This window comes from Balearica regulorum, chromosome 22 (genome assembly GCF_011004875.1).
Source record: "Balearica regulorum gibbericeps isolate bBalReg1 chromosome 22, bBalReg1.pri, whole genome shotgun sequence".
Classification (NCBI taxonomy): domain Eukaryota; kingdom Metazoa; phylum Chordata; class Aves; order Gruiformes; family Gruidae; genus Balearica; species Balearica regulorum.
Window position 1 is genome coordinate 3,539,200 of NC_046205.1, and position 27,223 is coordinate 3,566,422.

Sequence of the window (27,223 nt, forward strand, 5' to 3'; positions counted from 1 at the left end):
TCCTTCTTAAATATGTTATCACAGAGGCGCTGATTGGCTTGGCCTTGGCCAGCGGCGGGTCCGTCTTGGAGCCGGCTGGCATTGGCTCTGTCAGACACAGGGGAAGCTTCTAGCAGCTTCTCAGAGAAGCCACCCCTGTAGCCCCCCCCCGCTACCAAAACCTTGCCACGCAAAACCAACACAATTGGTTTGTATTTTTAAAGGCAACAGTCTCACAATAAATTGGGATTGATTATATAGAATCATAGAATGGTTTGGATTGGAAGGGACCTCAAAGATCATCTAGTTCCAACCCCCCTGCTGCGGGCAGGGACACCCTCCACTAGACCACGTTGCCCAAAGCCTCATCCAGCCTGGTTTTAAACACTTCCAGGGATGGGGCCTCCACAACCTCTCTGGGCAACCTGTTCCGGTACCTCACCACTCTAATAGTAAAGAATTTCTTTCTAACATCTAATCTAAATCGACCTTCCTTCAGCTTAAACCCATTACCCCTTGTCCTGTCACTACACTCCCTGGTCAACAGTCCCTCACCATCTTTCCTGTAGCCCCTTCAGGTACTGGTAAGACGCAATTAGATCTCCCCGGAGCCACCTTTTCTCCAGGCTGAACAACCCCAACTCTCTCAGCCTGTCCTCATAGCAGAGGTGCTCCAGCCCTCCAAGCAGCTTTGTGGCCTCCTCTGGACTCGCTCCAACAGCTCATTTATGAGGTGTGTATTCTGATAGCATGGGTTTGGATCAAGCAAGCCTGGGGATAAAGAGGTTTTGGTGCTGGATCAGGTTTGGGGTTTTTTTTGTGTTCTGATATTAGCTTGCACCCCACAGAGAAAATACACTGGCTCTGTGTCATTACTTTAATTGGGCTGATCCTCTGCAGATGCCATCTGCGGGCTGATGGGAGGTGTGGAAGGGGCTGGTGCTTCCACCCTCTGCTCACACACAATGAGCACGCAGGACACGAGAGGCCGCTGGTGCTGCGGGCTGGCTTTCGGCACCACATCTTCCCCCGGAGTCTTTTACAGAACTTGCAGACCATTAAAAAGCCACATCAAACAGCATTTCTTCCATTTAAGCTTCATGACAGAAGCCAGTCCGTGGTGTTGAAACCCAGCTGGGAACTGCTGGGATATAATGGAAAGAGTTCATTAGAGGAGTCCCCAGCTACCGGCGACTTTCAGGCTTTTCAGATGATAGAAATTCAGCAGGAAACCTAGGTGATGGCATTTGATTGCCGTGCTTCAGGATAGTGTGGCTGATGTAACCACTTACTCAACCAAAGCCAAGCAAACTTGGTATTTTTGAGAGAAGCAGGCTGCGCAGTGTTTTTTTTTTCTTTAACCAAATCACGTTATCAGTCCAGCTCTTTGAATCACCCAGAGACTAACCTTAAAAGAAAACAGCCAATGACCTTAATTTATTTACTTTCACGCAACTTCTATACACAAGGGTGGGGAAATATAGATTTTATTTAAGCAGGCACAGAAAACAGTGTCCTTTTTTTCCTCAAATAACTTTTAAAACCAGAACTGCAATGGATTTGGGGTTTTTCTTGAGGGAACTCTAGGCACCCTGTGCACGTGTCTGCGCAGTGCCGCCGTAGGGATGTGTCCCGAGAGGCTTCCCAGTGCCCAGATTCAGCTCCAGCTCCCTTCATGCTTAGCTCATGAAGCTAAAATTTTGCCTCTCGGTCCTTTCCAGATCCCTTTCTACAAAAAAGTGAAGCTGAAATCTTTGTTTCCTGATGCTTACAGTAGAGAAAAGGCTGATAACTGAGTTTTAAAAGTAGGGCAGTGAGAAATACATGGAGAGGCGACAAGAGGCATGGCAACGGTCTCCCGCTGAAAGAGGAGAGTCAGGCATTCAATTACTTGTGTTGTATGTGTGGTCCGGAGAGCCAACTTTCCTTTTCCCCTCCTTGTATATCACCTTCACAAGCAGGGAGATGCCAAGCAGTTTAACTTTCCCAGTGTATTCAGCGACGCTAAAGGAAGCGAGGTGAAAACTCTGCCTGTGTCAGCGTTCCCGGAAACCTGCCCCCACCGTGCCTCAATGTAGGGGACCTAAGGCAGCCCAGGGAAACCTGCAGACAATGCCTGCTTTGTCTATCTCCCTTCTCCTCAGGCGCCATGAGATGCTGAGTCCAAACATTTAACCACAAAATGCATTAATTACCATCCAGCTCCCTGGGGTAAGGACCATATGCCAGTAAAAAAAAAAAAAAAAAAAAAAAAAAAAAAAAGTATGCTATTGCATGGCAAGTACGTCAATTGTTAAATGACTCCGAGCTGCAATTACTGACACTAAAAGCTCTTGATTAACATTTCCTAGAAACATTCAGTCCCCCAACTTCTGTGCTTGCGGCAGTGTTCACTTGGACCATGCAAAAAAGGAGCGACCCAGAAAGTGTGGGATGAAGTCAACTTCCCACATAATGATACGGGCTGTGTCCTCTGCTCCTGTAATTCTGCCTCATCCCACAGCAGAGGGCTGTTTTCCACTGTATTTTTTACCAGTGTCAGATGTTAACTCTGGGTCCGGTTCCACACAGTGCTGCATGTCCTCAGCTGCTCACTTCAGCGCCCTGTGGGACCAGCTCCGTGAGCCTGTGGTTAATCCTAAAATTTGGCATCTGCCTTGGATGAAAATGAGCCATCTAGGGACAGCTGGCTGGGAGATACAGCAAACTGCAAACAGTCTGACACAAGCAGAAGTTTGATTTCCCCCGCACTCTTTGTAAATCTGGCGGGCTAACACCCTCAGATCAGCTTCAAAAAAACAAACACTGCTCAACAGAGGGGTAATAAAATATGGATGAGCAATATCAGCATAAAAAATATAGTCCATCCTAGCTGGCAGGTGATGGATGGAGCCCATCCAATCTCGCTCGGTGTCTGGAAGGGAGGCTTCAGGAACCTGGAGCTTACGGGGTTACTCTGCTAAAGGGGCACCATCACAGCAGAGCATCTGGGACACGCAGTCTCTAGGCCTGCGGTCACTGCTCTTCCACTTCAAGTCTCCAGGGAAGGACTTTGCAGCATCCCAGCCTGCAGACAAACCCAGGAACCCAAATTAGCATTGGAATGGGAATGCTGGTATTTTTAAACCAGGGTGTGTCATTTCTGCTTTTCTTTTAATAGGTGTCCGTGGGCAGGTTCTGCTCACAGCTTCATCCACCATTGCTTTAAAGAGCTGTAGCAAACCCGACTGCCCAGCCGGACTCTTGCTTCCAGCTACAGTGGGCACTGGATGGTCCAGTGAGCTGCATTCTGCTCTCCAAACCTTCCTCAGCACCCTTTCATCTCAAAGCAGTTTAATTAAGCTTAAAAGCCAGGGATGTTCATGCGGTCCTGCTGAACTGCAACACGACCTGCGTGCTGAGCTCCTCCAGTGCCTGAAAACCTCCCCTTAGAAATAAGGAGCCATTTTTGAACCCTGGGGTCAACACAGCAGGGAATTCCACCGGCTGAACATGCCCAGCAAGGGCTGGGGCAGGAGAGCGCTTGCTTTGATATCTTTAACACCTGATGCCTCCAATTTCAAAAGCACTTGGAAAGTTTGAGATGGAAAATTGCTGCATAAAGGCCAAAAGTGCTAGAGAGGTGAAACAATAATATGCTGTTTTGCTGCTCTGCCAAATGGAAATAAGCCGTCTCAATATGGCATAAAATAATACAGAGGGAGTGACCTACTGATCTAAGCATAGGTGGGGGGGCCAGAATCGCTTTGTTCTGACTCCCTGACTCAGTGCAAATTTAGCTTTGAATAAGTCACTTAACTTTTCTGACTCATTCCTCACAGCTGTAAAAGGTGGGTAATACTCACTTCCCTATGGATTGTTAGGAGGACTAGTTATTTATTTTGTAAAGCTTGGACAAATTAATTCTAAGTATTATTGGGAAAAAACCTCTTCCAGAATAACATAAGCAGCAATTACAGAGCTAGGAAATAATCGAGAGCTTTCAACATTCAAAACCATTCTGAGCATCGTTAGAGAAAGGTTTCATTTGAATGAGATGAGGGGTTTGGTAGGAGGCAGCTGGAAACCAGGAAAATGTTATCTAAAAGTAAAATAACTGAAAAGATATTAAGCAACAGACAAGGCTGGTGCAGCTGGATATAAATTAAATAAGCTAGCTATTAGCTGCTCTGCAATATAACAGCATGCGAACTCTTTTGTTAGAGAAGAAATTCAGTGGTGGTGAGGAAAACATGGCCCCGGCAGCTCCTTTGTACAGCTGGTAAAACAAAAAAGGATAGAGCGCCTCACAGACCTCAAATTTGTTGCTTTACACCCACCTTTAGCGGCTCTGTGGGAGAGCTATTTCTTTGTATTAAAAACACCACCTTTTCAAAAGTAGGTGGTTCTTTGCTTTGGGGAGGCTTAGAAAGCATTTCAAGTTTTAAAATACCCTGTGATTTTGAAACTTTCGGCAGAGGATGATGGTGAAGCACAGAGAGGAAGGCTGATGCTCGTGGAAGGTCTGTGTAAGAATCCCATTTAAGGGAAATGTTTTTCCTCCCATCTATCCCACCCACGTCCTAATGACGGTGTCCTTTGTGGTACATGCTGCAATTAATCTAAGGGTGGTTCCTGGACAGGGCTGAACCACACGGTCCTGCCTTGCTCCCAGATTTGGTTGCAATGACACACCGATGTCCAATTTTGACTGTCCCACCCATGAATCAGCGAGATTCTTTGGACTCTCGGTAACACAAACAAAACTCAATCTTCCACCAACTCCCAGAGAGTCCACTGAGCTGAGGAGGGCTGTATAGAAACTGTAGGAATGGGAATGAAAAGGACTTTGTCACGTCGGTTGCTCAGCCTTATCAGCACCGGGAGAGGGGCTGACAGCAGTTTTTCCTGCTCTAGATGAACAATTCAAGGACATTCAAAGATGAAATTTGCTTAAAGACATCCGGTTATGCAGAACTGAGGGCAGTAAAATGCCTGGAGAGATACAAGGTTTTGTTATTACCAGTGAACGCTCCGTTGGTAACCATTTCATCCGGAGCCATTTCTGGCTGCGTGGATGTATTTGGGTACAAATTACAGGGAGGCTCATCCCAGCACCGGGTCACAGACAGCATTAAAGCAGAAGAGGTGGAGAGCTACGTCTGCAAGTCTCCAAGTCATTCAATGCCACCTCGGGGTATCCCTCAGCCCCAGTGCGTCCTACCTTGGGAACGGCTCTGCCGAGACGTTCAGGTGCGGCTCTGACTATTAAAGAGTCTGAGCTCCTGAAAAACGGAAGGACCGGGAGCAAGGGCGGGTGCTGCCAAAGCATAAAAGCCGCTCTGTTCACAACGGCTTGGACTCCACAGGCATGAAGTCGCATGGGGAAAATGTGATCGCATGCTGTGTGCTGTCTTGTGCTATTTTGGTGAAAAGACTGGGAAAAGGGCAAACGGTTTAATTTCATTCCCATGTTTCACCCAATTCTCCTGTGCATTTTTCTGTCCAGCTCCTCAGTCCCTGACCTTAATAGCGAGGGAAAAACTAGGCTGGAAACACTCCTCCCTGCCTCCCAAAATAGATTTTCCCCCAGCCAGGAAAGCAGCTATTTCTGCTGTTCTGGCCCAGAGGCCTGCGGTGTGGTGGGTCCCCATGAGGGGGAAGTTTCGAGTTTTGAAGCTTTTCCCCACAATGGAGGCAGGCTGCAACTCCGGGGCTGAGGCGATGGCGGGGAGGGGGACGGGACACATACGACACACACACCCGACCCCCCTCCCTGGGCCTCGCAGCGCCCACAGGGCTGCGGCCTCCGCCAAGGCCGGGCCCAAGCAGGCCGCTCCCAGACGTTAGGTCATCGGGCACCGCACCAGGAGCGGGCAGCTCCCGCCGCCGCCGCCCTCCCCCCGGGATGTCCCCCGCCGCCGCGGGAGTGCTCCTCCACGGCCCCGGCGGTGTTCCCCGGCCCTGCCCGCCGGGACCACCCCACCCCACCCCACCCCCCCCCCCCGCCTCAGGCGACACCGCGCCCCGGGCCCCGCCATGGAAACCGTTGCCCCCCTCAGCGCCGGCCCCGCCCCTTCGGCGCCGGCCCCGCCCCCCGCCCGGCCCCAGCGGGCGCCTGAGCCGCTGGGGCGGGGCCGGCCGCAGTCGCGAGCAGGGCGGGCGAGGCGAACGGTGTGGCGTCACCGTCCCGGCTGGCAGCGGTGGGCGAAGGCTGAAGCATGGCGTTGTCCGTGCCGGTGAACGGGCTGAAGGAGGGCGATAAGGAGCCCGTCATCGAGCTTTTCGTCAAGGTAAGGCGGCGGCGGGGTGAGTCCCGTCCCGTCCGGTCCGGTCCCGTCTCGGCGCCGAGCGCGCCTCTCCCCTCAGAGCGCGCCTCTCCGACCGTTGGGCGCCCCCTCCCCCAACCGCCGTTTTCCCGCCCGCTGCCGCCCGGGGGGCTCCAAGTTTCCCTCAGCAACTTGCTCGGGACCGCTCCTCCCCGGCGGACTGAGGGAGGGGGGGGGCGTTTCTGTCCCCCCCTTACCCCCCCCCCGGCCTACTGTCGGGGCTCCCCCCCCCGCCGTGCTGGGCGCGGGGAACCCCTTTCAGCCCCCTCCCAACCTCCCGGGGCGGCGGGAGCGCCGGGCTCTCCTCAGGGCGGGCGGCTCCGGGCCGGGCTGCAGGCAACGCCCCGTCGTTCGCCGCGGTGCGGGGCTGCCGCGCACAAAAGGGCCCTTCGGCGGGGAGAAGAGGGTGTGTGCCCGGTCGGGGAGGGAGTGCGGGGAGCCGGGGCTGAGTCAGTGTGTACAGATGGAGCGAGTGATAATGTGAACCGCAAATAAGTCACTTTTGAAAAGTGTGGCTGCGTGCGTTTGCTGGAAAATTCTTTCCCGAGAGCAAATGGTGCAGCTGGTGCATAGCAGGACTGAGGGCATCGGTAGCAGAGAGGAGTAACTTGCTCTGTGCACCATCACCCTCACGATTCAGCTCTCTGCTTTGTGTGCCCAAGAGTGGCGTGAAAGTAGTAAAAATACGAGTTACTTTTCACTCATTCCCCTGCCTGAGAAGTCTACTGTCGTGGCAGAAACCAAACATGTAAAAGTATCACCATTATTTTTTTTTTTTTTTCCTAACTAGAAGAATGAGCATGTGTCGTACTGCCCTTATCTGGCAAAGATACTGTATGGTATCTCCACATGTTTTGCATTCACGTATTGCAGTATGATGCAATATTTTGCATCCTCCAGGGCTCTCGTGATGCAGCACCTTCCTTTTCCTTCATATCAAAAGTGCAGAGAGTAAATGGTGCAAATCTTTTCTTTCTGTCCTTAAACTTACTTTGAAGAAAGCCTCTGTGGAAACAAAGTATTTTAATTCTTCAGATGAAGTTTCTTTTATTGCAGAGAGAAAATAATGGAAAGCCTTCATCTGAGATCTTGGCTTAGTATAAAAGCCAAGGTGACAAACATGAAAATTTCCAGCAGACTAGGTAGAGCTTTGCAAATAAGCTATTAAATATAGATTTTTGTTTATTAAATGATACTATAAAAATATTGCATTTTCCCCATTTTGGACTTTTTAGTAGCCTCGAGAGGCAGTAACGGGACCCAGGGAAAGTATTGCAGTGGAGGATTCCAGACCTGGTTTTAGTCAGAATATTTAGGTTCTTAGCGTAGGGGTTAGAAATTACTAGTACAGCAATTAAGTTACAGGTTACTTTGAATTATTTATAGCAGTACTTCTTCAAGATAACATGCCAGCTTATCTTCATCTGTCCTAAAGTTCATTGGCTGTTTGTTTTTTTTTTTTTTTTTTAAATATTTTTAAACAAATTAGAGCAGTGATTGATGGCAGAAGGATTTGGGGACAGGGGAAGTAAGCTTTGTGGGTCTGTTTAAAGAGGATATTTTGTGCATGAGGAGTAGCATGGAGGGTGTAAAATTAGTTGTGATAAAGATGTATTGATTCTGATTAAATCACTATCAGACAAATAAAGGTGTTAGACTAGATGAAAGGGGAAAAGCAGGGAATTTTCCTGTCCCTCTCAATTGAAACTTCTTTATTGGCATGGATTTAAGAAGGCTATATTTGGGATTATCACTGAGTAGTATCTCCCTCAAGGAAGCCTTTTCCCAGTGTTATGAATGACTGCTGCAAGCTATATACTGTCTGCCTTTAAGATAGAGTTCAGGTTAAAAAAAGAAGTTATTCTTGTCTGCCTTTATGATCTTCAGGTAAAGGTTATTTCCCTGTAAAATCCTGCAGAGGAAGGACAGACCAAAATAGTTGTTTCACCTGAGTGTTGCTGCCTGTCTCACACTTTATTGAAGCTGTTAAGTAGTATTGGAACAGTGTTTTTGTAAAGGTAATAGAAGTCTTGTTTGCTACCTGTCTCGTTAAGATGGTCACTTCATAAAATGCGAGCAGAATATTTATGGTTATTCAAGAAAAGTAATCATGTCTATCTAGAAGAGTACTTAATTTTGATTTATTAATTTCTTTTTCCCCCTGTAAAAGGGAATCTCAGTTTCTGCTTTTGTCTGTTGCACAGTTTTCACCTGGTTATGGGTGCAATCTAGAAAAAGTCCGTAGTTACCTGAGTGAATGTTAGAACAAGATTTCACAATGTAGTTAATCACGTTTCAAACATTACGCGGGGTCTTGGTTCTACCTGTGCGCTGTTAGTTAGCGAAGCTCTTAAGGTAGAGGTAGTGGAAAGACTTCTTGACCAAAAAAGAAAGCTCTGCCAAATGCCTGCGGCTGAAGGGCGGTGACTGTATGACCTGCATACAAAGGATTGTAGCAGCCAGACTAAGATGAAACAAAGGTATGGATTAAAGCTTGAGAAACAAACCTGTGAAGCAGGAGAAACTGTTTGGCTTCATGCCCAAAATGTTGGATTTGAATCTTATTAAATTGTGATCAGTAACAAACTAGGATGGGCACAGCATAGGGAGGAGTGCATACATGGTTAGGTTTCAGTTATGAATAACTATATAGGGCTGTTTGTCACCAGTAAATTGCTTTGATTTTTTCAAGAAGACAGTGTATCTGTCTGCTGTAACTTGTATTTTCATAGTCTGTGATAATGTATGGGCAGAATTAGAATACTTAGGTAAGAAAATGGGTTACAGTGCTGGAACTGAGGTGAATAATCTGTTTCTTGGTCTCATATAATGAGTAGCTTCAGCAGCTTTTTCATTACAGTGCTGGTGGGCTGCCTGTGGTCTCTTTTAAACTAAGTGTAAATATTTTTCAAGTCTTTTCTCTGAGAGCTTATTAGGAGAAACTAGCAATGTATCTGATTTCGTTTAGTTTCCTCATATGTTCGCATGTTTTATTAATGAGGGAGGCCCACTGCCATTGTTTAACGAGTATTTTGATATGCCCTAGTGGCATTTTAGAGTAGTGAAGACTGCATTGTGATGAACATGCACGCAGAAACTCAAGCGTTGTGATCTAAATACAACTTGTATAGGCCACTTGTAATAACTGCAATTTAGTTGATCGTGTGTGGATTTTTATTGTAAATAAAAAGTGTGGTGGATTGACTCGGTCAAATAGAACCACTCATCTGTGGAAACCACAGGACAGAGCTTAACAAAATTATTTGTCCAGTTTCTTGAAGACAGTCTGCAAAGAAGGCGAGGATGGAAGCTGCCCAAAGCTCAGCCCGTGGTATTCTAGAGGGCTGCTGTTGATTGCATGTTTCTTGTAATAGCGAGGTGAAGACACACATGATCAACTAGTTTGATGTTAAAGAAAAAAAACAAACTCAGCAAACAAGAAATTCATAGTTGTGTATCTGCTGGCATGAGACGGGTTATAGTAGATGTAGTTAACATTAAGGAAGGTGCTCTCCTCTTCAACTGTGTGACATGTGTATACTTGCAAATTAATTAGACCTTGGATTTCTGGCAGCTTTCAAATAAGATGTCATTGCGAAATTGGGCACCTGTTTTGGAAATCAGATAGTGTCTACTATCTGTTTACCTGTGAATTGTGCTGTCAGTAGAAAAAAAAAAACCCCTGTGATTTCACATTTATTAAATACCCTACTCTAAAACACTCCCAGTGATTGTAACAGAAGCTTGTCTACATTTTTGTGTATCTGAATTAAACAGAAATTTGGCAGGTGAACTGTTTATTCTCCGGGATCTAGGTCCATTTTGTTCAGTTAAATGTTGGAGCCCGTGGCAGGAAGGGGCTGTGTGCATCTGCATCTCTAGTAGCAGACTCGATATTAGCTCAGGGCTGGGTGAGAGGAGTGTGGTTTGTCTGAATTGCACACGTTCAGGTCTGCCTTTGTCTTACGGTTGCTTGTTGCCTGTATCCTTATGTAAGCTCTGACATATCATTCTGAAGTAGTATAGCTGCTGTATATTGGTTTATAACAACCAATCCCATGATCTTGTTTGTCATTGTTGGATTTTTTAATTTTATTTTGGTAACTACAATATAGCAGTAAAAAAACCCCACATTGCTATAAGGAAATAACATGACTAGAGACTTCCAACATTGCTTCTCAGAGATAGTCTTGTCAGGGGCAAGCTTGTCAGTTGATAATCTTATTAGATAAGTCTCCTTATGTGCCACATCACCCTTTGGAGGTTTTGATGTAATAACCTCAGCACCTGAGAACTTTCTCAGTCCGCCGTTGACACGTGTTTGGTATAGATAGCAATTATTTCATGTGTGGCTTATTTCTTATGAGCAAATACTGGAGTATTGTAAGAGATCCCTTTATAAACTGAAGTGTAACCATCTTGGCGTATCCTGTGCTTAGTTGTTATAAATCAGGCCCTTTCCTTCTTTGGCCAGCAAACTATATTCCTTCAAATTCTGCTTCAGAAAGTTCTCACAGCTAGAAGCCTCCTTGGTTTTTTTAATTTGAATCTGGTTGCTAATACAGAAACTGGTGCACTTGATACAATATTGTTTAAAAATACAGAGGAGGTCTCAAGTGTAAATGTTACTTTTTTTGCAAAACATTGGAAAGTAAGCTTAACAACTCCTAGCAATCATTTTCAAAGAGATTACACAGATGGGTTAGCTTTTCTTCTCTCAGAAATTGCTTCTGAATACACTTCAGCAGTAATGGTTTTGTTCACTGGCACCTATCCTCCCCTTTCCAATGATTAACGTCTAGGCAGCGCAGTTAGATTGTCAAGAGAACTTGTGTTTTACTTTGCAATTGAAATATGTCTAACACTCATGCACTTTTCCTCCTTTCCCCATAAAGTGGTCCGAGAACTGGCCAAGTTCCTGAATTTCAACTCCTTGCCCTTCACAGCCCGCTAGCCTGCCAGCTGGGATTGTACGGTCATCTGCAGCGATGCTTCTGCATCATTTGCTCCGTGGTGTACACAAGTGCTGTATGCCATAGATGCATTCTTTGACCATAGAAACTACTATAAAAGACAAATCTGTCCTCAGTTTTCCCAGATGGGAAATGTCTCAGGCTGTGCATTGAAGGCTTGAAGAGCAAAAAAGCAGCCTGTGTATCAGAGCATATATTGTGGGACACACTTCAGGGTCTGGAACCTATGGAAAGTCAAGGATAAATGCACATCAAGGGTCTGAACCTTGTTCCTGGTCCTTTTGTATGTCAGACTGTGATTATGTGTGTGTGCAGTAAGGAATTCACGGAGCAGGGAAGAGTGTACTTAACACCAAAGTTCTTGTGAAAATATTTGAAGAGAATGAGAATCCTCTTGAAAGATATGTCTTGTCTGCACATAAAGATAATTGATTGTTGAGAAATGCCATGTAGATATGAGGAATGTTTGTGTAAACTCAGTTTCACTCTTGGGAAGTGAGTGGGAGGGTCTGGTAATCTTTCAGTGGGCAGCACTGTGACAGTATTAGCATCCTAAGAAGTTAGTAATCATTACCCTCACAGCCTGAAGTGACTCAGTGTCACTGTCTAGTCTTTCACTGGTTATCCTGACATAATCTTGTGGAAGGAAACAGTGAGAAAAGAGGGAGTTCTTTATTTGAAGAGTATTACTGTCTGTCTTAATGTGAATGGGGTGAGCAGACGAGTAGTCAGTTCCGTAGCTGAACTTGTAGATTTTTGAAGGCTGTGTTGTCTCTTACAAAAACCTGTGTTTGGAAGAGTCTAGTTGGGGAATTCATTGAACTTCTAGCTAAATAGTATTCTGTGTACTTTGGAAAATGACTTTTGTACTCTGAGATTGCAACTTTGTTTTTTAAAAGTGTACATTAGTTAAAAGGGACAAAAAAAGCCCTGGGCTGTTGTTATTTTCTCACCAGTCAGAGCATGTTCAGATTCTCTTTTAAATGAGACATTTATTGTGATATGACTAACCCAAGGCCTACACACTTTTGTAACAGTGCCTACATCACTTCCAAGTTCTGGCTGGGCTGGATGTACCACTTGGAAATCCACAAACACTACTTTTAAGACTGGATAACTGTGCTTGGCAGTAATGAGATTTGTTGTCTTTTTTTTGGTAGATGTTCTCTTTTACTCTGCAACTGATAATCATCTGAGTGGTGCAATTCTATAAAACCTTAACTGGACAGGAGGAGGGAAACTAAGGTGGCAAGTAAGGTAGTTTTGTCTGCCAGTGTAGACAGTTTGTCTAAGGCAACAAACTTTAAGATGGTGATTGGTTGCAAGTTGACCGTCCATGGAAAATTTGTTTACATCTGTACTTGTTATCCATCTAATGTGATTTTTTATCTTCAAAGTTCTTTGTAAATAACCCATAATGAACAACTTATTGTCCTAATCAAGTTTGTTTTCTTGCACGTTGGAATGATATAGTTTCACTCTTAAAATAGATACTAGGTACTCACTCTGTGCTCATTCGTTGTATTAAGAGTTTGTGAACATTTTAACAGTGAAAACACTCAAACCCAAAATCATTATGTTGCCTTGATATGAGTTTAAACAGAGTTTTGACTTCAGGAGCTTTAAATCCTTTGTTTATATTTTTTTTTCCCTAAAAAAGATAATGGTTGGGGTTTTTTTAAAACTTTTTTTGAGGTGTTTTTTTTTAATTCGGGTCAAACATGTATTTGCGGTACAATCTGATTTTTAGGGCTCTGAATTCTGTTTGTTTATGCTGAAGTGAAAAACATAAGCTAAACTGTTATTAATTACAAATGTCTTTGTGTGCAAGTTCTCTGAGAGTTCAAACTTATTCCTTGTATTGTTGGCTAGACAAAGGGCAAGGAGCTTTACGCGAGGAAAGGAAATTACTTAGTTCTGTACACTGAATATCCATATTAGGTATAAACTAAATATAGGAGTGTAATCCAGGAGTGAAGTCATATCTGTATATTTTCATGAGAAGAACTAATGAGATCAGTCAGTGCTACTGGATCAGCTTCAGAGTTTTTTTGGCTCTGTTAAAGCATTACTATTTTGGCTAGAGTTTGATGGTCTGTACTTTGGAGAGCTGCTTTTTCTTAAAGAAAGGAAATAGTTTTTTACATGGTTTCGTCTAAAAATAAAATCAAAGCAAGAGTAAGTATACTTCTGTAGTCTTTCAAAATGATGTATTAGCTGCCCTAGTGAGACATGCTGTACTGGAGCTTAACGAGATAAGGCAAAATGTCCCAAAGGAGGAAGTTCTACTCTGCAACTGAAGAGCTTGGATACCATCTCCCAAGGGATGTGGAATACAATCGTAGAGGTGCCTTTTAGTGACGAAGTTGCACGTTGCTTGTATTGGAACCAGAAGCAACAGAGCAAGCCTGCGAAACCTTTGTGCTCTAAAATAAAAATTCCAGTGCCATTTTCAGTCTAAGATAATGTTTTTCCTTGCTAGAGCTTTTGAATATGCAGTTAGCAAGGGGTACAGAGTTCCAAACTGCAGCTCTTTCAGTGAGTTTTGAGAATTTGAGCAATTTCTTTGTTCACTGGCACGTTCTTCTGTGGATATTGCTGTTTACATTCGGATTTGGAGGCAGTTGTGGGTTTAGCTGTATTCCTTATTTTATGAGAATTTTGAAGCTCCCAGGTGATTGCTTTTGGCTAGCATCTTGACATGAAACTCATTTGGGCGTTTGGCAGTGGCTTTCCTGTTCCTGGTAGGGCTCAGTCTACGTCAGCCTGGCAACTTGAATGATCTGGCTGTGGGTGGAGAAGGAGCAGCGCACAGGGTGAAGCTGGGGCAGCTCTTCAGTGTTCGTGCCTGCTGATCTGTCCAACTCATTGCTCATTTTAGCCCTGTAAATTAGGTTATAAAATACCATAAACTGAGTCCTTTGTTTTTCTGTCCTGCAGAAGTGATGCATCTTCAAAGGTTTATTTGAGGAACTTTTTAAATGCCAAAGATAAAAAAATTTTACTGGGTCTTCTGAGCCCCAGTGACAAGGTTTGCAGTTCTGAAGTTGTATAGATGCTTCGTTATTTGGTGAGGAGGTTCTGGAAATAGGTTTCTTGGGCTGTGGCCAAAGCACACATTGTACTATGTTAACAAATTTAATAAGTGGGGGGGGAAAGAAACATTGTCATATACAATGCCTATTCCAAGTTTATATGCCAGGTACCCAAAGGCAAGTTTTAAGCACTACAAAAGAAACCCTTAGCATTGTACAGTAAATTACCTACTTCCTTTCCTACTAGAGTGTTGCAAGAATGTGTCAAGCTGTTACAAATTTTAGTCAGTTTGGTCCTGTTATCTGATGGAGGTTTGTTACCACTAAATCACTTTAAGGGTATTGTGACTGGAGTAAGAGGGACAGAAGAAACGAGATGCCAGGCTTCTGCCATTAATGAATAACTTCAATTTTCTTATGTCAGGCTAGGAGGCGATCATGTGTGTGGCTATCTACAATAATCCCAAGGTTTTGTATTCATAGCATTAAACTAGTTTCTTCACTGAAGAAAATAGAGGTTAGTATTTAATGCAGATTTCGATTCTGACTCTTCATCTGATTCTCCCAAAGGGTGAACATGGGATAATTTATTTTCTCTAAAGAACCAGAAGTGCTTAATTAATTTCTACTGAATTGTGAAGTTACTTTAATGCATCATGAAGATCCCATGGCTTTTTCCAAAAGCTTTACATTGAGAATTAGGTATCAATGAACAGGAGTTGCAGGAAAGTGTACAAGACAAGTCTGCTAATTATTTTGTTAGGAATAACATCACAAGGCTAAAAATAGCATCATCCTAAAATGGCCAGTTGATGTTACAGTCAAATGTCTAACACAGTGGTGTCTTATCGGAAGGGTAATGACTTAAGAGGCTACTTGAATGGGTTGATAAACAGTCCTTTCCCTGGTTTAATAGTCACGTCTCAAGTAAATGCAGGAAGTTCAGTTACTTTTTTTTTTTTAAGCCTTTTGGCTTTAGAGGAATTTCAGCTGATGTGGAAGATGGATTGATTATAAATTAAGCAAAGATGATATAGCTTGTCAAGAGGCAGTGGTAACCAAGGTTGCTTTTTCCCTTAGGTGAGTTAGATGTCAGTCACCATATAGAAAATATATACTAATCATCATAAGCGTTTTGTATTTGCAGTTAATTCCAGGTATGGGCTCTGGCCTTATTCTTTTTGTTTTCTGTTTTTCTTATGTTCTTCTTAAAGGACTAGTTATTTTAGTTAGCAGTGATTACCTAAATTGTTCTATAGAACTAAAATGGGGGTGGTGGGGGTGGTTGTGATTTGAGAGTTTAAGTCTAACATGATACAGTGTCACCAAGCTTTTTAAAGTTCCCTTATAAAGGTCAAATAAAGGGGTTACATTGATTAGCGTAGTTCATATGAAGAATGAAGAGAAGACTGTGGTATAGGTGTTGTAAGCTTAATTTGGTGCTTTCTGAGGTCAGCTGTCTTCAGTTTGGAAATGAATGTATGCTCATTTCCTGGAAGTTATTTTCTTATTTTTGTGGCACATAATGAGATCTGTGCTTATCTTGTCACTTCCTGTATGGGGGGGGGGGGGGGGGGGGGAATTACCTTCTGAGTTCAAAAGCAGTTGAAAGTTGTTGGGGAAACTTACAGTGGAGGTTAGTTAATAAAGACACTAGAGATCAAGATTATGTAGAAGAGGCATGATGCAGTGATAGTGCCCTTCTTGCACTGCCCATAGTGCTGTAGGCTCATCTACTGACAACATGAGGAACAAAGGTGAATTTGAAGTAATAGCGATATAAGGCGTCAAACTGCTGACCTTTGAGGTGATGAGAAGGATGTTGGATGTTTTATTTAGAATCTGCTCAGCGCTGTGAAATAATTCTAGGAGTTAGCTTGTCAGAGACATTTAATAGTGTGAATAAATCTTCTTAATGGTTGTTACAAGCTTATTTTGTTCTTAGACTGAATCTTTAGTGACTTTTAAACTTATGTTAGCAGTAAATGAGTAAGGTAGGTTTCAAAATACAGTAGACAGCTTTGTTAAAAAGCTGTACTGTGGTATGAGCTGGAATACACAGAACCTGTGCCTTGATACTTAAGACAGCAAGAGCCTGAAGGTGTCTTGAGACTTGCCTTTGTTCCTTTCTCTTTTTAAGAAGTTGACATGCATCTTTAAATTGGCAACAGTGGTTGTTTGGTTTTGGTTTTTTTTAAAAAATCTATTAAGGAGAGGACACCACACAGAAACAAAAGCTCTCAGGTGTAAGTCGGGGCACTAGCTATATCCACTGTCCTACAGAGGTGAGATAAAAAGTGAACCAACAAGCGGAAGTGTCCCTTTTGTCTTGTCATCCCTTGGATTAAATCTGGTTGAACCAGATTTAGCTAGCATCTGAGTTCAGGGCTTGACTAGCTTGTTCCTGACCTGTTCCTCCCATAAAGACACAAACCAACTCCCTTCTCAAACTAACAAATGTGAGAAGGCGAGAATGAATTGAACATCGTGTATTGTAGACAACACCGTTTCAGTCCTGATCTTTGCAACTTGCTACTTTGTCACCTGTTTTCTTCTTTTGAAAGACTTTTCATTAATATTTGAGGCATTAGGACCCTTTAAGACATGGTTTGGCTTTCAGAGTCAATGCTTACATATAACATCCCTGAAGCTCATCCATTTGCTGGCTGAACAGCACACAAAACAATCGGTGTAGTGGCACCATAAGGAGGAGGCCTTTGGTGTTACGTCAAATACTGCAATAGTCCTTTCATGGACTTAATTCTTTACATCTTATCTGAAAACACTGCCCAGTAAACAGCATGGAATTCTGTTTATTCAGCTTGGCAAGATAAAGGTCTGAGCAGATGCTGCAAGGATTTAGACTGATATTACCAGACCATTTTCAGTATTCATGTGTGGAACATTGAACCACTCCTTCCTGTATTCTTTCATCTTGGGAGTTTTGAGTTGCTGCATGTCTTTCACTTGAATCACTTTGTTAGTTTACCTTAAACCATTTCCTCTCAAAACAGTAATCCATTCAGGATTATTACTAATTTACTCATGAACAGCTAACTGTTCATGAAACATGCAAGAGTGATTGTTACCTGCTGTTTTGAGGTGATCGGTGTGCATCATGCTGTTTTTCTCATGTAGTTTTCCCAGCAGATTTTTTTTTTGTTAGAACTGAGATATATTTCAAGATTGCTGAGTTCAAAATTTGAACATACCCTCTGATTTTTTTTTTTTTGTTCTGTTTCTCCAATCTATTTTTTGGAACATTAATCTTCTAGACTTTGCAGATTTCCTGTTCAGGGGAGTGGAGACTTCCTTGGTGGTATAATCAAATAGCTCCAGTAGTTGTCTTTGGCAAATGGTATTCTGTGAGATATTTCTAAAATGCATTTTTCCCCTCTTCATCCAAACTTTATTTTTTCCTGCTTCTGGTATGTCAAATTTGGGAGAGATTTCCTTAATAGTTTTGGATAAATTAGGAAACGCTCTTTGAGTGTTCTGCTCTTTTGTTTTATTTACGTAGGCAGAGACTGAACTGTATTGCATTTCTCATCAGAGGCACTTTGACTTTACTATTATTTCTGCAGTCATTTGATCCAGTTTGGGAAACTCATGTGCTCCTTTTTACTGGATGCTGTTTGAAACAATTTTGCAGGCCTTTGGGACCAAATATTTCTAGAATTCTGTTTTACTCTTGAGTCTTTCAGATCTATACTATATAATAAGGGCTTTGTGTCCTTTTAAGTGCTGCTTTGCTTGGGGTTTTTTTTTGTTTTTTCTTTTTTTGTTAGTCTTCCAGTAAACATCAGCACTACTTTGGTAAAGTACATACATACAGGTTCTTGTGTTAGGAGTCAAGTTAATTTTTATGCAGCTGTAAAGACAAACATTTCACAATTAAAATGGATTTTTTTTCTTCCCTTAGCTTGTTTGGCTGCTTAAACAGATGTATGATTACTTATACTCTCTGGATTTTTTGGGAAAAACAGTTCATTTGAATGAAATCACTGCTTCAGGGGAAGAGAAAGGGAGGAGGTGGCTTCCGCATTGGCTGGATTAGCTAAGCTAAATCTTCCAGACAGTGGGATAAGTAGAGGGTTTTTTCTTTTTTCCCTTTTTTTTTCTTTTTTTCTGCCAAGTAGTTGGCACTCTTGGATGGGCTGAGCTATTTGGCATTGGGAGTTGCCAGTAGTTTTACTGTGGCTACGATAAACCAGGTTGACTTCTCAGCATTCTGATTTGTTTTACTGCCTTGTAACTCTTTCATTCTTATTTGAACTTAGATTCTTATTTAAGTTTGTTTAAAAAGTAGCCCTGTTTGGTTTTCATGTAATGCTGTAGGGTGAGTGCTGTGGGGTACGTATGTCCAGCTCTTTGTGTCACATCTTACAATTAACAAGGTCCATTTTGCCACCTTTTCAGAAGTTTTTTAATTACAGTCAGTTTGTGGAGGGTGACACAGCTTTGCTCAAGGCAACTGGGTATCTTTAGTTTTTCTTACTGTGAAAAATCCTGCATGGCAGCTGTTAGCTTTTCAGACTGTTTGATGGGGTCTCTAGCGTGGTAGGAGTTGGCCATGGGTCATGCTCAAGTTAAAAACTGTGTTGGGCAGGGTACTTTCCCTGGTGGTTAATTTAAGTCGGACTTTTCAGAGCTAGTTCTTAAACAGTATAATCCTTAAGCAAAATACTCACAAGTGAAAAACACCGTTTTCTTTGTTGTGTGTGGTGTTGCACTTTTTCTGTCTGGTCCTAATCCATACAAGTGAAAACCTGGCATTCAGTGAAACGTAAACATATGATGTTTTTTGAGTACGTGTCCTTCAGTGGATAATGGTAGTTTGATTTCGTAATGATAACTGAAATTTAGTCCTAACTGTGTAGCAAGGTTTGCATTATTCAGTAATAAAGATTTTTAGACTGATTTTGGAAAGAATTTGAAATAAAAGCTTAAAGCCTTCTTGGTATAGAATGAGTATAATCTTGTTGAATTAACAAATAATCCAGGGCGACATTAGTATAGAGAAGTCAACACTAAATATTTTCTTTGCACTGATGGTGATGAGGGTTAGACACTGAAAATATCCTGAATATTATGGCCTGAATTCAAAGACAAGACAATGACAGGTTTCTGGCTTCTAATAGTGGGCTTAAGAAACAATTGTTGTATGATTAACCCCATGCACGACTGGTCATGTAGAATTTCAGAATATTCTTGCAATATTTAAAGGTTTACAATTTACTGCCAGCACACCTCTGTTATAGTGGAAAAAATCAGAGTTGGAACTGACTCGCACAGAAACATCTACCAAACTCATCTTCCTCTGAAAAAAATCCTTCTGTGGTTGAAGGAGGATAACGTATTGTATTGCCAGCATGGTGGTGTACTTGATGACTGGTTGTAACAGATCTGTGCTGTAGTGCTCAGTGCATCAAATACAAGAAGATACAAAACGGGCCTCTCAGGCAAACGGTTACATAGCAGAATTCCTTGGCTCAAGAGCACTGAAACCAAAAGTTTCTTGGCATTCTGACTGCATTCCTTTTCCAGTATGTGCTCAGAATAACTTGGGACTTTTTGGAGCAGAAGTGGGACAAACGTTTGAATGTAGACATAAAAGTCTGTGCTCAGTTTAGCTATTCAGTTGCAGCTTTGAAAGTGCGTTAGGTTTTGTTCAAAACACTGTATGTTAGTGGGCTATAATCCTTTTTTCTGATTCAGATAATCTAAAAAAGCCTCTCTTGCTTAAACAAAAGCAGATGCTATTTGGTAAGTTGTTTGTTCATTCTGAATGTTAGGCTTGTGTTGGGAGAGAAGAAGAGTTTTGGTACAAGTTGGCATTACAGCATAAAGGCATTTGACCTTTTTTTGGTCCTCATTGGTCGCTTTGGTTTTGGCTTAGGAAAATGGACCTTAATGAAAGCCACAGTTCTGTGCTATGCCCTCAGTTTTAAACAATTTTTCATTCAGTCCTATGGCTTAAAAGTGACTTTGCTTTGCATTCCAGACAGGAACCCAAGTTTCATTTGTAGTACAATAAACAAAACTGCTGGCTGAATTTGGTTTATTTCAGTTGCAATTTTTAAATCTTCCATCAGAAATAATAAAGTTCTGTGGTGGAATTGTATCATATGAAAGAAGGCATGGCATTTAATCCAATACACTAACTTTCTTTCAAACTGCATTGTTGTTGCAGCCGATAAAATCCAAAGTCTGTCTGATATAAATATGTTTAACATCTCTCGGTCGTTAACACTAATTTTTTTCCCTGTGCTTTGCTGAGGGAGGGTCACTGCTTTTCCCTATCACATTGACAGGTAGCAAAACCTGGGCAGCCAAAGACTTGGTTGATGTTATAACTAACTTCTAAGTTCAGGAAAAGCCCTGAAATTTTGTAATAACAAATCTTCATATTTGGTTCTGTCTGCAGAAAGGAGTCTATTTTGTGCATAGGGGATCCATTTTGCTTTTTCATGTGATTCTATCACAAAGAGTGTTTTAGTTCTTGGCTTGTGAGTAACTTCTTACTTTCTACATCTGGTGATGGATCATAAATCTTTAAAGTTCTTAATCCTCTGCAGTGAGTTTTTTAAAGTCATGTTTTGCAACTCAAATTAACCAAGTGACTTGTAAAAACTAGTTGTCTTCTAGATGCTTACCTATTGTCCATTAGGACACTATTCATGCGTTTTCAAATATTGGTTTGAAATTAGGGGAGCTGACTAGTGCTTATTTAATTTAATATTCTGCTCAGGAGATGCCTTAATTACATTTGTCAATGTTGTGATACTGAAGCTAAGCCTCTGGACTTCATTTGGTGCTGAGGATTGTCTATACGTTCATGGCAGGCAGTTGCAGCCCAGTGATTCTTCCTTTGGTTACATGCCTTTATTTTTTCTATTCAAAGGTTTCCTTAGTCCATATCAGATGAGATCTCTGGCAATGTATGTCGTATTGCACCAGCTCTGGTCTTTGGTTTTGAGGTCATAAGTGCTAAATAAAAGCTGAACAGTGAGGAGAGCTAATCTGAGTTGGGGTTGTTCAAACTGGAGAAGAGGAAGCTCTGGGGGGACTTTAGAGCACCTTCCAGTACCTAAAGGGGCTACAGGACGGCTGGAGAGGGACTGTTTACAAGGGCATGGAGTGACAGGACCAGGGGGAATGGCCTTAAGCCGAAGGAGGAGAGATTGACATTAGATCTTAGGAAGAAATTCTTCCCTGTGAGGGTGCTGAGGCCCTGGCACAGGGTGCCCAGAGAAGCTGTGGCTGCCCCTGGCTCCCTGGCAGTGTTCAAGGCCAGGTTGGATGGGGCTTTGGGCAACCTGGGCTAGTGGAGGGTGTCCCTGCCCATGGCAGGGGTTGGAACTAGATGGGCTTTGAGGTCCCTTCCAACCCAGGCCACTGAATGATTCTATGCACTGGTTCCTGTAAATGCAGCTCGTGTGAGCAAAACAGGCTGAAGATGCGCCAAGTGTGGCAGATCGAGAGCTGCTTGAGAACGGCAGTGTGAGCAGTTCCTGTGAGGTGCCTCAAGGTATGGCTTTATGCTCTTAGGGTGTTGCACTTTGGTAAATGCTCACGTTCCTCCTTTCACTTTATAGTAAATGGTAGCCTTTCCTTTGGAGAGAGTGAGGTAAAGCTTAATTGTATGGAGGCACGCACACCAATGCTGTTACTGCAGCATAACTTGTGTGCTTTGGTTTAAGTAGCATTGTTGAAATTGCCATAAAACTTGAAGACCGAGATCAGGTCTGAATCAAAGAATTGTTTCTGCTTCAAAGTGTGAATTAGCCTGGGCAGTAAACACTGCAAGGAGCAGGAAAACTCACCTGATCGACACATGGCTCAGAGGCGGGTGTCGCCAGTGGAATTTCGGTTTTTTTGATCCCAGGGTGGTCTATTCAGCACCAGGCCTACTGGCGACAGATGGGGTCCACCTGTCTCAAAGGGGGAAAAGGATTCTAGCCCTGGAGAGGGCTTTAAACTAGATCTGAAGGGGGAAGGGGATGGAACCAGGCTTGCTAGAGATGAGCCTAGGGGCACCATGTCAGAGACAGGTTTAGACCAATAGCCCAGCTGAAGTGTAACTACATCGGCAGTGACGAGCTATGGGAAGGCAGGCCACAATCAGACGGGTTGTGTGCTGGTAAGATTCTTCAGTCTGCTCCACGAGGTGCTGGGTGCGTGGATGCACATCTGGAATGCTTCTATACCAATGCACATAGCATGAGGAACAAGCAAGAAGAGCTAGAAGCCTTGGCTCAGTCCCAGTGCTATGACGTCATTGGCACAAGTGAAACCTGGTGGGAAGAGTCCTGTGACTGGTGTGCTGTGACAGATGGTTACAGGCTCTTCAGAAGAGACAGGCAGGGCAGGAGAGGTGTGGGGGGTGGCACTTTATGTAACAGAGGGGCTGGACTGTAGAGAGCTGTGGGTTGGTGATGACATGGTTGAGAGCCTCTGGGTAACGATTAAGGGACAAGCTAATAAGGGGGATGTCATTGTGGGAGTCTACTATAGACCACCCAGCCAGGACGGCGCCACTGATGAATTATTCTTTAAGGAGCTAAGAGATGCCTCTAAATCAACTGCCCTTGTCCTTATGCAGGACTTCAACTTTCCAGACGTCAACTGGGAACACCACACAGCTGATACCAGCAGGTCCAGGAGTTTCCTGAAACACCTCAATGACAACTTCCTGGTACAGCTATTTGCACTGGTGCAGCCTCACCTCGAGTACTGCGTGCAGTTTTGTGTGCCACAGTACAATAAGGACATAAAACTATTGGAGAGTGTCCAAAGGAGGGCAACAAAGATGGGGAAGGGTCTAGAGGGGAAGACGTATGAGGAGAGGCTGAAGTCCCTTGGTTTGTTCAGCCTCGAGAAGAGGAGACTGAGGGGAGGCCTCATCACGGCCTACAGCTCCCTCACGAGGGGGAGCGAGGGGGCAGGCGCTGATCTCCTCCCTCTGGTGAGCAGTGACAGAACCCGAGGGAACGGCATGAAGCTGCGACGGGGGAGGTTTAGGTTGGATGTCAGGAAAAGGTTCTTCACCGAGAGGGTGGTCGGGCACTGGAACAGGCTCCCCAGGGAAGTGGTCACAGCACCGAGCTTGACTGAGTTCAGGAAGTGTCTGGACAACGCTCTCAGGCATATGCTCTGATTCGGCTGGTCCTGTGTGGAGCCAGGAGTTGGACTCATGATCCTCATGGGTCCCTTCCAACTCAGGATATCCTGTGATCCCATGGTGTAAAAACTTATATTTTCCTTAGATGGGATGAAGTGTTGTCTTTTTCCATACCATTTTTCAAAGGAAGGTAAGATCTTGCACACTGCAGAACAAAAAGGTAGATGAGTATAAATCTACATTGGCATAATTTACTTGCAGGAAATGTCTGTTCCAGTGTAAACACAGTATGTAGCTATAGTGAAAAATTCTGAAATATACAGTGCTATCTGGAGGGATGGGCATTGCGGTTAAATATTAACATGCATAAAAGCATACAGGTATTGGAAATAGTCTGCAGAGTGAAGTCTTTCTTTATGTAAGCATCTTGTGAGGGAGGGACACATTAATCTGTAGAGTAGCTAGAACCCTTACAGCAGTTACATGCATGATAGGAAATTGTGGATTGAGGTAGCATAAAGCAGAATGCCCAGAGTAACCAAACTGACTCTGTTTTATAATTTTTTAGATGCTTTTACAATTTAGTTTCCTGAACACTGAGAAGTCACATGCCAGCTTTTAAGACAATCTAGTATCATTAATCTGCTGTAAGTTTTACTTTCCAAAGATAAAGGAGGCTATTTGTAATTTATGGCAGAAAGACTAACTTCTTTTTTCTTTCAAATCTTCATTTATAATAAAGGTTTGAAGAAAAATGGCTCTATATATTCTGCACAACAAAGGATTCAGAAGGATAGTCAGCTTTGACAGGAGGGATACTTGTAGAAATGAGACCATAAGCTTGAGGCAACATAAATCAGTTTATGAATCCTCCTGCCCTGGTATTTATCAACAACTATTAAAAGAGTCTTAGCCTTATCTGCAAAGGCACCATGAGTTGGTTTTTTAAAAAAAATAAAGTAGCTTTCTGAATTTAAGACAGTTTCACTGAAAAACTTTCTATTTTCCTGACCTTTGAAAATCTTACTGTTACTCTTCTTAACTTGCAAAGTCTTTCTTCATTCTCCCCAATGTGGCCAGTGCATGGCTGGGAACTGGCAGAGAATAGAAGATAAAGCAGTTGCTTTGCCTGAGTGTCTAAACCTTTCTCTAGTTAGTTCTGGTCCTAAAGCATAGTTCTCTTGTGATGACACTTTTTGTTGGTTTTTCTTCTTTTCCCTTTTTTAAAAAGCTGGATCTGCACCAGTCAACGCTCAGGCCTTGCGTTCAACCCTTCCACTTGTGTAGCTCTGTGTCTAAGTACCCTGTGCTTAGTGACCATAATTGTTTTCTGTCATTTTTCTGAGGGGTACAGCCAGCATGTCCTACAGTATGTTATAAAATGGCGTAGGGAACAGGTAATAGTAACGATGAAAGCATTAGCCAGGTTTTGAGAATTGTACTGATTAAATTATTCTTGGAAGTACTCATAATAAGCAAAATCCTTTGAAACTTGTCTAATGTAAAGTACGTGTCAAGATAATCTGACATACGTGGCTGTTTTAACTACTGAACCAGTTTTCCTTTCAGAGGATTGAATTTTATAACAAGAGTCAAGGTTTTGTGCGCCTAATTCTAGCCCACTAAAAACTAAAATTTTCCAACTCAGCAATACATACTTCATTGTCAGAGCAATCATGCGATGCATGCCATCACTGGGTGCCCTGGAGTGACTTACTGTTGCTATGTAATAGACCTTTGTTGTGGTAGGACAAAGACTTATTGATAAATTGCCTATAAAAAGTGGCTTTGGAATATTACTTTATTGTCAGTGAAGTCTCTATGTACTTATGCCTTTCCTTACAACACCTGCAATACAATAAAGATTCATAGTTCCTGGTTGCGTTTGGCTTGCTATAGCACTACACAGTGAGATACAAGCAATAAACTGGAAGATGACTACAATTAATTAGCTATGCCTTGTAGAAGAAAGAAAAAATAATAAAGAACAGAGAACAATATTGACATTGGAAAACTGCCATCAAAAGGTGTGGCTGCTCAGACGAATATGATTAGCTACCCTTTGCTTGACTGTTAAGAGCAGTTGGATCATCTTCAGTGTGAAAGATAACTTAGTTTGTTGTCCGAAATCTTGTTTCGATACGTTTTGTGAGCAGCTGTTAGAGGACATGACAAGTAAATAGGTTAGTTGACTTCATAAATGTGCAAATTTCACTGTAATAAAATCCTCATTATCTCTGTAGCAACAAAAATCATTGAAAGGTGCAAGTATTTTTAAAAAAACCAACAATCGAACAACAAAAACCCACAACCAAAGTGGTGCAGAAGTCCATGCATACCTTCCCAGTATATGAAGCAAATCTAAACATTCTGAGGATGCTCATTTTTGTGCATTATATGGACACACCTTCAGGATATCTGGACTTTGAGAGCAAAGGAGTGTTCCTGCAAGATGACACTAGGTTTGACTGTGAGCTTGTTAGGTCTTTGGAGGAGTTAGTGATGTGAAGACTGCACAGGCAATGAAATCCATGAATTGTTACCGAGTCCTTTCAGTAATTGTGACCATCTGTAGATGGCACAGTCCTACCTTCTAATTAATGATCTGTTCTGTTCTGCAGGCTGGCAGTGATGGTGAAAGCATAGGAAACTGTCCTTTTTCTCAGAGGCTGTTCATGATTCTTTGGCTGAAGGGAGTGGTGTTTAGCGTCACAACAGTTGATCTGAAGAGGTAAGAAGTACGTGGTTTATCTGACAAGCAAGAGCACAGTACGCTTGATGTAACAAATGGTTTTGGGGGGCTTCTAAATCTTGCGTGGCTTATTTTTTGAAATTAAAAATAAAATCTGTCCTCATGAATATTAAAAGACAACCTTGATGTAACTGGTGCATTCGTTGATGGTTATTTATAAGTATCTGTAACCAAAACCAATTTGTCTGATAAATTCTCTTGAATTTGTTAAATGCTCTTCTCCTTTAAAGCTAATAGTTGATATGAAGTTTCTTATAACTGAATACTGAATCTTACTAACTTTACATTGAGACCCCGCAAGTGAAGACTGCTAGGTGGGTATTTTATATCAACCAATCTTTGACCAAATCTCCAATGATTATTGGATAACTGTCACAAATAATGTGCAACCTACTCTTCTTTTTAAAGATTTCAAGATAATATTGCTTATTATGCAATAAAGAATTAAAACAATGTGAAAATAGCTGTCCATGAGGTAAATACGAGTGAAATAGAAGTGAAATGGGTAGGAATAAAATGTAAAATATTCTGCCTTTTTATAGTGTTAGCCAAGTATGTCATGATGCTGCATGTCACCTAAATTGCAACATCTCCATCTATGAAATGAATACCTTAGCGGGTGAGATGTGAACCCAGGAGTCTTAATTTGCTAAGGTTGGGTGTACTTTAGAAGTGGTAATGCTAAATTCAGCAGAGGCCTTGTATTTGTGTTTGGTGTGAAGTAATGTTTTCACAACACTAATGTAATGTTAGTCACTGAACTCTCAGGAGAGAGGAGCCACTGCCAGTGCTTGCAAACCTTATTTTCAGAAATAAAGCCAATAGAAATATACAGTGTTCTCCCACAAATCAAGTGTAAAATGGGTGAGAAAGAAATCACCCTGCTAGACTTAAGCTCTTCTTGGTTTTTTTTTTTTTTTTTTTTAAGAAGGTGGTGACTTGTTTCAGTGCTGGCAACTAGTGTTAAATATTTCCATGTGTAGTAAGGCTGAGGCAGACTACTTGAACAGAGAGGGGGGGAAAAGCAGCTTTTGTCAACTGGGTGTACATTC

At 42.6% G+C, this 27,223-nt stretch overlaps 1 protein-coding gene across 1 annotated transcript in view; it reads left to right on the forward strand.

Moving 5' to 3' along the window:
- Positions 1-5,954: 5,954 nt before the first annotated feature.
- The window catches only part of CLIC4 (chloride intracellular channel 4), a 33,936-nt gene continuing 12,667 nt past the window's right edge, over positions 5,955-27,223 (forward strand). Inside the window, exons 1-2 of the mRNA XM_075774037.1 lie at positions 5,955-6,251; positions 26,041-26,150. Of these exons, the coding sequence (XP_075630152.1) occupies positions 6,180-6,251; positions 26,041-26,150 (182 nt within the window). The 5' untranslated portion in view covers positions 5,955-6,179. The remainder of the gene's footprint in view (positions 6,252-26,040; positions 26,151-27,223) is intronic.